This window comes from Cherax quadricarinatus, chromosome 73 (assembly GCF_038502225.1).
Source record: "Cherax quadricarinatus isolate ZL_2023a chromosome 73, ASM3850222v1, whole genome shotgun sequence".
NCBI lineage: Eukaryota > Metazoa > Arthropoda > Malacostraca > Decapoda > Parastacidae > Cherax > Cherax quadricarinatus.
In genome coordinates, this window is record NC_091364.1 from 6,051,934 (window position 1) to 6,064,184 (window position 12,251).

At 38.6% G+C, this 12,251-nt stretch overlaps 1 protein-coding gene across 1 annotated transcript; it reads right to left on the minus strand.

The window, feature by feature from the left end:
- Positions 1-3,227: 3,227 nt before the first annotated feature.
- On the minus strand, positions 3,228-11,911 carry LOC128701147 (sorting and assembly machinery component 50 homolog A). Its single transcript, XM_070100583.1, has 8 exons — positions 11,732-11,911; positions 11,117-11,328; positions 9,446-9,551; positions 8,522-8,704; positions 8,214-8,300; positions 5,052-5,213; positions 4,673-4,796; positions 3,228-3,748 (listed from the first exon to the last, which is right to left on the minus strand). Exons 1-8 carry the CDS (start codon positions 11,894-11,896, stop codon positions 3,561-3,563), a joined length of 1,227 nt encoding a protein of 408 aa, XP_069956684.1. The 5' UTR covers positions 11,897-11,911; the 3' UTR covers positions 3,228-3,560.
- Positions 11,912-12,251: the final 340 nt, after the last annotated feature.

Consider the following 12,251-nt stretch of genomic DNA (forward strand, 5'->3'; position numbering starts at 1 on the left):
ATAGGGGTTATACAGCTCCTGGGAAATGGGAGGCAATCAGATTCAATCCATAGAGGAAGATACACTCAATTACTTTACCTTTCTGACTGTTATAGTGTATTTATAAGGAAGTGCTAGACTCGTAACAACCAAAACAGCACAAGGATGAAATGGGAGGCCATCAAGTTTGATCCAAGAGAGAGAGCCCTATTTTCACAAAATGAGCTTAAACACCTGCTGGTCATTCAGAACCATGTGACAGATGAGTGCTGATGTCAAAGGTAAAGAAATTGTAGGGTGAATGCCTGTGCTGAAGAGAAAAAGCCAGAGTTAGTTTATTAAGTCAGTTTCAGTTAATGAGGTAGGGTGACCCAAAAAAACAAAAAAATGAGGAAGCACATTAACCATCAGTCATTCAGCCATTGTCTTTCAAGAAGCACACTGACATAATAGTTCAGATGGCCCACCAGCTAAACCCATAAGGGTCATACAGCTTTTGGACAAAAGGGGATAATCAGATTTGATCCAAGGAAAAGGATAGCTTCAGGAACCATTAAATATAGCTTCAGGAACCATTAAATATCACCTTCCCTGAAGAGAGAAGTCACAGATTTGGTTTATATGCTCAGTGTTGAAATGTTTTAGTTATGAATTTTTATTTTAATCACAAGGAAGTGCTAAACCCATAGAGGTCATATAGCACCTGAGGAATACAAAGCATTTAGGTTCACTCCATGGTGTGACATGCGCTGAGTATGTTAAATTTTATTCAGTGTTCATCACATAACCATTTGGCATGCCCTCTAGCAGTTCTGGGGCCCCAGTGTTGCAGTTACTGTCCAGTTCAACCTGCCAATCACGTGAAAGTCGGCTACTTCAACCAAGATAGACACCACTTCAGCTTACCTGGCTGGGTGATAGACTGCCACAAATACTGGTCGTGACCACTACTGCTTTGAGTGGCTCTGATTTGTACAACTTCAATCTGACTTCTTCTCTTATCATTAATAATGTGCATAGTATATATATATATATTGGTGTTAATAGGCTGTCTGATTAACATGACAATCTATCAAGAGATGTTGATCTATCACTCTGACCTACCAATTCTCAGAAAGCAGTGCTTGGTGCTTGGTAAAGTGAGTATGAATGAAGAGAAGACTGACTGCCTCAAAGCACACACAAGTAGAACAGCATAAGGAAAGAAAAGAGACATCCCTACGATCCCCGTTGGGGAGGGGAACACTGTTTACGATGTATTACTCTAATAGAGTAAAGATTCAGCCAGCGAGTGGAACAATCAATGACTCAACTAAGCTAGCACTTGCATCTGTCGTTAGTGGCATATTGCAGGTTAAGTGCAATGTGATTTTATCACTCAAAGAAGCCTTCATTGTCATCTGTACTGACGACACCGAGGCCGAGAAACTACTCACCACTACTGCTGTGTCCACTCTACAAGATCATGGATTCTCTGTTCTGAATTCTCCAGCACTGAGGGCCAGAAAAACTGTGTTCCTCAAGCAACTTGACAGACTCATCACTACACAAACTACTGAAGAGATCAAGTTGTCCATTGAAGCAAAGAATTCCTGGGCCAAGGTGGAATTTCTTACCAAGATACCCAACGCCTCCTCCATGCCGAAGGTCACCTTCAGTGACGTCAACATGGCAGCCAGAGCCCTCGCTGAGGGCCTGGCTATACACTACTTCTACATCAATCCAGCCTTCATTGAAGCAGAAAAATACCAACAAATCCCACAGTGCTTTAACTGTTACTCATACCAGCATATCACCAAAAACTGCCCTGCCAAAGACAAGAAGTACTGCTCCACCTGTGGCCTTGAGGGCCACGACTTCAAGAATTGCCCTACTGCTTCCCCACCGCAATGCTTGAACTGCAAGGATGACCATCATACTCTTGCTGCCAGGTGCCCTATCAGAAGGGACATACTCAAGAAACAACAGCAACAACAGAAGTCCAAACCACAAGCACCCACATATTCTGCTATTGCCAAGATTCAAGCAGACACTACCAAGATCCTACAAGCCACGCAAGCTGCTCCTACCACCTTCCTCACACCACCTGCTGCCGATCCCACCAAGATCCTCTGTTGCATCATATATGCTCATCTACAGAATGCAGCTGAGCCTGGCTCCTTCAACACCACCATCAACGAAGTATTCAAACTCAACAACATGCCTGAACTCACATTCCCTGCATCACCACCTTCCAGTGAGATCCTACAAACCACTGCAAATATTGCCAGCTTACCTGCTGTGCCACCACTGACACAACCTCCACTCGACATAGAGATGGACCAGTCTGAGACCACTGATACGTCGGCAAATCCCACCAATGAGAGTCCACCACCACCTGCCTCCACCGCCACTGCAACTATCCAAGCCGAGGCCTTGCCTCGGACAACTCGACCGCCAGCCAAGAAAGCTAAAACACAAGAAGCAAGGGCTGCAACTCCCCACACCACTACTACTGCTCCACCACAACAAGGAGCCAAGGTCAAGACTGCCAAAACTCAAGAACCAAGAGCTGCAGCTCCCCAGGCCACCGCCAATCCCCCACGGCAACATGAGGCCAAGGGCAAGAGTGGTGGACATTGCACAACCAACCAGAAGAAGAACCCAATGCAAACTCCAGAACACCTTGCCAACCGTATCTACTCTGCCCTCAACAACGGTGGAATCGACCACGAAGCACTGAGGAGCAGGTTTAATCAGCTTGCTGCAGAGAGTTCCCCCCTCTAGCACCACCATCAAGACAAGTTTCCCCAGCACTTTGCTGACTGCTAAAGCTGGGGTGTGGCTCCAATGGGACCCTGTTTTCTGCCTCTGCCCAACTGTGACATTGAAGATCCCAAGCACGAAGACACTCCCCACTTGGGGAGTCAATGCAAGATAGAAGAAGAAGTTACCCTCCAACCGGGGGGCCCAAGAGAGAAGACAGAAGAATGAAGAAGACGAACGATACCCCCGCCCCGGGGGCCACCGCCGGGTCACCGTCTGGAGAAGACCCGGGCCGGAATTACCGGCAAATCTATAAAGAAGAAGCATAAGGAAAATAGCAGAAAACACAAATATGGGAAAAAATAACTTAAAGTTAAAAAAAAAAAAAAGGTTTCATTGAATAAGCAATTTAGTCTGAATGTGATACCCTTTCAGCTATTGTAACAATATGCAAGAAAAAAAAAAAAAAAAAAAACATGATTAAGGTTGAAGCATTTACAATCATAAGTACACAAATTTATTTTACAATGTACAATGAGTACTACATATAAATTCATTTTATATGCAGAAGACCTTGATGAAAGTAAAGAAAATAACAAAAGCTTTAGGACGGTCAGTGTGTATGGACCATACTTAAAGCATTTGAGTCAGTCTTCAAAAGTGTCCTCTCAAATAGTCTGTAGCTGCTTTGTAAAGCCAATGCTTTAGTAACAATTTACTGTATTTATGGTAGCTATTTTACAATTTACTGGTATCTCACAATAAGATACAGTATATTAAGATAATGTTGACTTTCAAACTTTATACCAAGAGTAAAGCCAGTCTTTCATGATATGTTACAAGTAAGAAACTGCAATACCAAATTGAAGTCCCTGGTTTGGTCTATCACCCCGTTGGAGAAGCAGAGGAATGCAATAGTTAAGCTCTACTCTTGCAAAACCCCCAAAACTCATGGCCAGTCCAGCACCATAAGATAAACGCATGTCACGAACAAGCGTCTGAAGATTTTGTTTGTAGTCATCAGCTGGAAAAAGAATACACTTATCAACAAAATTTAACTACTCATCAATTTTTCCACATACAGTATTTAATAAAAGATACCTGAGCACCTACTGAAATGAACAAATTTCAAGTCATAAAGCAATAGTGGAAGTGGTATGGCAATACCAACAGGCTGCAGGTAAAAGACATGCACTGATCAAAACATTTATTAAGTAAACTAGTATTCACCCCAAGTTACTTCTTCACTCTGGAAGAAGCCATTCGTGGCAAAACATTTCCTTTATAAATGTCTTGAGCAGTAAATATCCTTTATGTACATAAATCAATGGCAAAAGATAAGAGACATAGAGAGAACTAAAAGAATGTATGAAATAATATGGTAGAAGAGAAGTTAAAAAAGATAATGACATTGCCTCAGGTATTGGCAGGCCTTTAGAATAGGAAAACTCTCAAAATAGCTCATAGGTAAATCACAGGCTTGCTCAAAGTGTGTGAAATAACTATATGGACTGTCCTGTACATTATTGGAGAGGTGGAAAAAACACTAAATGACTATACAAAATGTGCAAGAGGAGAAAGAATAAGGGGACAAAATAAATGGAAATTAGCTTGGTGTGCATATCAGAATGCACAAAAAATTTACAAGTAAGAGAGGAAAAGGACCAACCATGTGAAGAGAGGTATTACGGAAGTATGAAGATGAACAGTTTCTGCAAAGAAACTATATGGTAAATATAAAATTTTATACTATATGTCAGAATAATACAAAAATAATTGACTACTGTATGAAACATTTTGGAAATCTGTAGTGTAAGAGGGAGGTTGGTAGCTTATGTTCTACTAAGGTAAGAAATCTAGATGGAAAGCCCTATGGGAACTACAACAGATTTACAATGAACAAATATAAAATTCAGGCTATTAATAAAAAAAAACCTTGGTCACTTACTCAAAACAAAGTCACCAATATTGCCAGTGTTAACAAAAGCATGTAGTCTAAACTTCTCACTGATGGAGCCTCGATTCAGAAGAGGCAATGGACTGTATGCATGTAGAGCAGCAGCCCAATACATCTGTGTGAGTGGACAGAGAATAAGTTTATAGGCAAAAATTACAGGAGACTGTTATATGCTTCTTCTTCAACATGAACAGGCATTTATAAATTTATAAGATATAAGCAAAGTAGAAGCATGCTCAATGATGAGTAAACACAAATCAAAATCCTACAGCATTCTTTTTATTGCAGTTCCAGAGGTCTTTAGCTCCTTTAAAAATAAAAAATAAATGTATGTACGTAATGTTAAACTATAATAAATAAAACAGTTTACATCAGCTCCTAGTGAACAGCCATCACTGTGAGGTCCAATGCCAGCCATTTCAAAGCCACGAACATTCATAGGTCCACCTAACATGAAGCGGTCAGTGATGCAATGTGTCTTGTTGTTACGAAGCGGTAACAAGTGGCCTGCCAGCAGAGATCCTTGGATTACCTGTAAAGCAGCATTACAAATATACACATTAATACTACGTATTTATTAAATTCCTTTTAGAGATAGCTTTCAAGAATTATATGTTTCTCTCCATGCATGGTTTCATTATGTGACCTATTCTCAATGTTTTGTCAATGATGCCCTGTTCTTGTCCTTCAACCCTTAAACTGTCCAAACGTATATCTATGTTCACGTGTGTAGCGCTCCAAATATAAATTTATGTTTTTTTTACAGAAGAAAGCATGTAAAATATAACGTAGATCTACGTTCAGAGCACTACGCACGTGAATGTAGATCTACTTTCGGACAGTTTAAGGGTTAACCCATTAACTGTCCAAACTCAGATCTATGTTCACTTGCCCAGCGCGCCAAACATTTTGAGAGAAAAAAAAAAATTTAATTAAAGAGGGCAATTTTCTGTGTAATAAGACCAAAAAAAAAATTTAGGACCAGTAGTTACTGAGATATAAGACCATGAAGTTGGAGCTGGATGCTCACCTGACAGCAACATGGAGTCCTGCTGCTGGAAGAAGTGTTGCTAATATACCTTTTTTTCCATTTTTATATTATTGTACATAATTTTTATTTTCTGATAATTACAATTTATAGTAGTTCTTGTGACTTCATAGCCAATCTTTGTTCTGACACTAATATTAGGTACTGAAATTGTACTAAAATTGTCACAAACACACTGACAGTTCAACATTTACACTTGCCTTGGTCATTTACTATTGTCTAGGAATATATACAAAGTATTTATAGGTTCTAGCAACGTTTTAGACACGCTGGAATATATATGAAACTCCTTGAAGCATGGCGTTATGACGAGTGTTACTGAACTGCTGACAGGGTAGCAGTCGAGTGACACTTGATGATTGTGCACTGCTGCATGGAATCCTTGCTTTATTTGTTTTCACTGTTACACATAAACATGTCTGTCTGTCTAGGTACATCTGCTTATGTCTGGTATTACACATGGTCATGTCTGATTCCTGAACAAGTGAAAATGCGTATTACTTGCCAGTTACCTGTCATGCTTATCAAATCAAATCAAATAAAATCAAATCAAGTTTATTCTCTATAAAGATTACAATGCAGGGTTTACATATTTTAGGATATTGTGCAGTTTACATGTTATAAAATACTAATTACAGAGGGGGCCACTATCACACCTAGCATGGCTAGGCATTTCGGGCAGACTAAGATTAATTCTTAACTCTAAATTATTACAGATTATGGAGCAAGTTGGTATTAAGGCTAAGTAACTACATTACAGTTTGTAAATTTAGCAATGTGAATGCTTTTGTTTTGGTATAATACATGGTTTCTATATTGGAGTATCACAGGCAAACTTATGATTAGTTAGGATTCATTATTTTAAGATTTGTATTTCTGTGTTTATAGTCAATTGGGTGAGTGTGAGAGTGTAAGTGTGAACCACCAGGTGGTTTTTATGCATTATATTATCTACATGCACTTTAAAGGAGGGGTTTGGGATATTAGCAGTTTGGAGGGATATGTTGTGTATCTTTATATGTATATGCTTCTAAACTGTTGTATTCTGAGCACCTCTGCAAAAACAGTGATAATGTGTGAGTGTGGTGAAAGTGTTGAATGATGAAAGTATTTTCTTTTAGGGGATTTTCTTTCTTTTTTGGGTCACCCTGCCTCAGTGGGAGACGGCTGACTTGTTGAAAAAAAAAAATTATATACAAGCACAGTGTAGCACTTTGTCTGGACTTTTTGGGTTATCCTAAGTAATTTACACTACGTATAATTGTATTTACATTAGTGTACCCGTGAGATAGAGACAGAGAAAGAGATAGACAGAGAAAGATACAGAGGGAGACACAGACAGCCAATCATCCAGCCAGCTGCCAGCCAGCCAGCTGCCAGTCAGCCAGTTGCCGGCCAGCCAGCTGCTGTCCAGCCAGCTGCCGGCCAGCCAGCTGCTGGCCAGCCAGCCACCAGCCAGCCGGCCAGCCTGCCAAACATGTATTACACATTATAGGTTATAGGACATTCTGAAAAGATAACACTACCAGTGGTACCAAAATTGAAAGGGTGTTGCATGAATGTTGTACATGGGTTATTATCAAGGTTTTTGATATTTCTGCAACCACCTGTGGCCAAATCCATCTTACCTCTTAAATGGGGAGTGTTAATACAACATGTCATCAGCAAATCCTTGGTATTTGCCATGCTGTTTGCTCTAGCTGGTGATCAATGGAACTGGTGCTCCTGCAAGGTACTAAGTGGCCCAAGATTTTTTTAATACTGCGCACACCGAGTGTTAAGACCCATTCTATGCTGACCAGGCATCTGAGGCCAACAGTGCCAAAATTGGAGGCAGGAAAAATAAAACATAGATCTACATTTGGAGTGCTAGCGGTAAGAACGTAGATCTACGTCTGGACAATTAAGGGGTTCAACACATTTGTTACAGTACCTGTAAAGTAAAGGCTCAAAAATCAAGGAATGTCTACTGTTCATAACAATAGCTACAGCAGACAGTCACAGTGGTTGGCTACAGATTTATTCAATGAAATTAGTACTAGTAAAAAGGATCAGTTTTTGTGTAGACTGATGTCTACATATCTTAAATATAATTTTATTTGCACCAACACAATAACGCATGAATAAGCATCAACACAATAATGCATGACAGTTTTGTGGGCAACATCAGTTGAATCAGATGAAAGATGATTAAAGTTTTTTTTTTTTTGGGGGGGGGGGGGGGTGGGGGGGGGGGGGGGTTCTTTCATTTGGCTCACCTTGCCTTGGTGGGAAATGGCCAACGTGTTAAAAAAAAAAGTTTCGTGGGCTACTTTTTCTTTATGTATTAATCTGTTAGCCAAATGGAAAAGGATTTGTTTTAACAGATGATAGAAATCATAACTGATTGTCCTGTTTCTCTAGACACCAACCATTCATATTATGCGAAAATTCTCAACAAAATACACAATAGATTCTTGTTCTGTGGTATGCATTGCAACTCACCATTTCTTTGGGCAGAGGAACATTTACTTGGAAATCTAACTCATTCTTCAGAAAGCCAATATCACCTCCTAAGCCAGCTAGTTCATTCTGAAATAAACAACAGAAGTATAAATCCAAAAAATTCTATTTACAATACACAAAGCATACTCATTAACATTTTATTTTCGTGAAAGTATATTTATCTCATAAACACTGGCAGCATTTGTATGTATATGAAGTAAAAACACCAATATAAAAACATTTAACAATACTAAGGTCAACTAACCAAAGAAGGCAATCATGAATAAGAAATTTACAATAAACCATACCTTAATGGTAAAAGCAACCCCATCTGATGGAAACACTAAATCATCTCTCCTGTCAACCAAGAGCTCATGTCGAAGAGCAGATTTGAGTGAGTGCCCAGCTTGTTCACGGACGGCAAATGCAGTGGATCGAGAAAGACAGGTGATGTGCCTCCAGGCTCCATCAAGAATCAATTTCTGCTGGACCTATTGGGGAATTTAATTTTCTGTACATTATTATATACACACATATATGCACGAATGCACACACATACATCAATAACAATTTGCAAATGGGTGAAATTATTTACAAACATTATCTCAGTCTAAATCAGGATTTGAACCTGTGCACTCTGCATCAAAGTACGTAGTATTTTTGCCAAACAGCCAGACCCCAGAGATAAGTAAAAGGTGATTAAAATGCCAGGAACAAGGGACTAGTAACCCCTTCTTCTGTATGAATTACTATATGTAAAAAAAAAGAAGAGAAAACTTTACATTTCTTTTTGGGGTCGTCCTGCCTCAACTGGGAGACAGCACTGTATTTAAAAAAAAAAAATTAAGTTTTACCATTTCTAAGTGAAATAGATGAGTCAAGATTCTTAATTAAAAAATAAATTAAATTAAATATGAAATATTATTACTTGGGAATGCATCTTCAATCATAACATGGATGTCTATTGGATAATAGGCCTGCCTTGAGTGCAGAACAACTTTTAGGAACACGTTAATATCATCAATGCGGGACCTACTGCATCTGAGGTCAAATTAGCCATAACACTAACAATAAGGTTAAAGAATCAAAACTAGTGCCCTCCACTAAATCTTACTCGAGTTGTAGAAGGATCATCATGAACTCCAAGTGCCCTTTTTTACATAATTTCCTCTGGTACTCAGGCAGGAACTGTAAATCATGGGAATTATATACAGTGCATAAAATATACGTACATTGGAAGCTGAATTGAAGGCTAGAGTCAGCAGGAGACCACGGTCAAACTCCTTGAAACCTGACCAAGGAGCTTCCGTTCCCTGCTGATACACACTGCTTGTAAAACTGATGAAGAAAATCAATGATTCATAAGTTAGCACCTATCATTACCAACTAATAACAATTTCATTGTGTCAATGTTTATTAGTATGATCAGATCAAAGCTAACCCTGGAAAATTTTCCAGTTAATACAAATATTATTTGATAAAAGGTTAAGATCTATTATCCTGGACTTTGTTATAAATGAATTTTCCAAAAATATAATGCATTTCAAGATATCAAAATGAAAAATTTTAACAACTGTATTACAAACTTAAAATGGCTGTTTCACCTCATTTCACATATTCAGTGCTAACCTAACAATATACTGAACTGGCTGAAAGGTCTCAGGTACATACTCATAGGACATTATTATTAGATAAGTTTTGGTCCTGGGATCTTGGTAATTCCAAACAATACCAAAGAATAAGAAAGCACAATATATAAAGGGGAAAATGTAACTCATAGATCATGATCAAATGAAGGCCTTACATCACCTTATTGCTATGTCACACAGCAGCACAAATTATAATACACACTTTTATATTTGAATAACTAAAGTGCCATGAACACTTGTCAGTGCTCATTAATAACCCACATGGAGACAGTACCAACACTCTTATACGGGTGTGAGGCTTAGGTTGCAGCAAGGAGGTGGCTGGAGGCAGTGGAGATGTCCTGTCTAAGGGCAACGTGTGGTGTAAATATTATACAGAGAATTTGGAGTGTGGAAATTAGGAGAAGGTGTGGAGTTACTAAAAGTATTAGTCAGAGGGCTGAAGAGGGGGTGTTGAGGTGGTTTGGTCATTTAGAGAGAGTGGATCAAACCTCAAAAAGGTTGGAGGGAGGGGGTAAACGAGGTTTTGTGGGTGAGGGGCTTGGATTTCCAGCAAGCATTCGTGAGCATGTTAGATAGGAGTGAATGGAGACGAATGGTTTTTGGGACCTGACGAGCTGTTGGAGTGTGAACAGGGTAATATTTTGTGAAGGGATTCAGGGAAACTGGTTAGCCAGACTTGAGTCCTGGAAATGGAAAATACAATGCCTGCACTTTAAAGGAAGGATTTGGGATATTGGCAGTTTGGAGGGACTTCCGAACTGTCGTATCTGAGCGCCTCTGCACAGACAGTGATTATGTATGAGTGAGGTGAAAGTGTTGAATGATGATGAAAATATTTTCTTTTTAGGGATTTTCTTTCTTTTTGGGTCACCCTGCCTCGGTGGGAGACGACTGATTTGTTAAAAGAAAATGGAGACAGAAAATCAGAAGATTAATTGAACTGTATATTTCTGCAGATCGATTAGTACAGATCAATGAATCTTCTGAGTTTCTGTCTCCATGTGGGTAATTATTGAGCACTCTTATATTTGTTTAATATGCACTTTTTTGCATTCCAACTATTATGATTCACTGGTGTCATATGTTTTACTTGCCTGGCTATTTCCCTTTTGTAAGGTGATTGTGTTCCGAGCTAAAATTTGCCTAGCAAAAATAACAGCTTCAAGATTCTCAAGAGGTAAGATTTTGTAATCATGTTCCAAATAAGACCATAAATATTAGTTTTAAGTAAAAAATGATAGTCAAACTTACACAGTGCTAGCCTCATTATGAAAAGGTTTAGTAAATGTAGTGAAGAAAGACGATGACTTCTTTGTGCCATGGGAATACTCGCAGCTAAGTTCCTCGCCGCGGCCAAATATGTTCTTTAACAAGCCACCCGTTGACACTGTACCTTCATTGTTTCCCACACTGGTATTCACCTTGGCTCCCAAGAGGTTCACTTCACGCACTTCAAATGTCACCTGAATAGATGTAAAGATCATGAAGAAACCTTTGTACTATACAGGTCTTCTGATTCAACTTTTCCTTTAGTTAAGAAGCACTGATACTACTTGTAACATTATACTACAGAGCTTGCTTTGATGTTCAGGAATGTATTCCTGGATGTCATGAATTAAGTAAAGAGCTTTTAAATATCATTTCTCAACTTCCTTCGTCCCTTCCACTCCACTGCATACACATGACTGCTTTCACTGGTTTTTCTACCCTTGTAACCCAACCTGGGACCAGGCTTCTCAGTTGATTAACTGGTCAACTAAGCTGTTGCTGCTAGAGGTTCACAGGCACATTTGCCATTGACAGACTGACTGATCCATCACTCTACTTGTCTTCCGAAGGATACAAAACTGACGAAAGTCTTCTTACCTCAATGCCATCCTCAACAGCATCTGGTCCATCGTAAGTGTCGATAAAAACACCAACATCCTTGAAACACCCCAACTTTGATAATCTTGTTCTGGCTTCATGGATTTTTAATATTACCTGTAAAAAAACAGTCTTTAAATACAGTATATTGACTGCTGTAATCATGTTTCTTCTGGCAATGCACTTACAAAATCAACTACAATATTTGTGTAGTTACTTAATATACCTGTACCATGAAACAATTTATAATAATAATGATCTTATGATGATGTACTTTTGAGTTAATAATAATAATAATAATAATAATAATAATAATAATAATAATAATAGATAATAATAATTATTATTATTATTATTATTATTATTATTATTATTATTATTATTAAGGTAATAAATGTGACAGTTTATAACAAATAAAATGTAGACAATATCTACTTGAAATTTAAAATTATCAAGAAAGAACAGCCATAAGAGTAAGCACAAAGTGCAACAAAGAAGCTTTAAATAGAGACGACATGCT

What these genes read in the sequence shown, in the direction of transcription:
- LOC128701147 (XM_070100583.1), bottom strand. Translation starts at nt 11,896, where the DNA reads ATGATTACAGCAGTCAATATACTGTATTTAAAGACTGTTTTTTTACAG. An exon ending in CTGTTGAGGATGGCATTGAG is followed by an intron (nt 11,329 to 11,731) that starts GTAAGAAGACTT and finishes ACATCTATTCAG; the next exon opens with GTGACATTTGAAGTGCGTGA. An exon ending in GGGTTGCTTTTACCATTAAG is followed by an intron (nt 8,301 to 8,521) that starts GTATGGTTTATT and finishes TGTTTATTTCAG; the next exon opens with AATGAACTAGCTGGCTTAGG.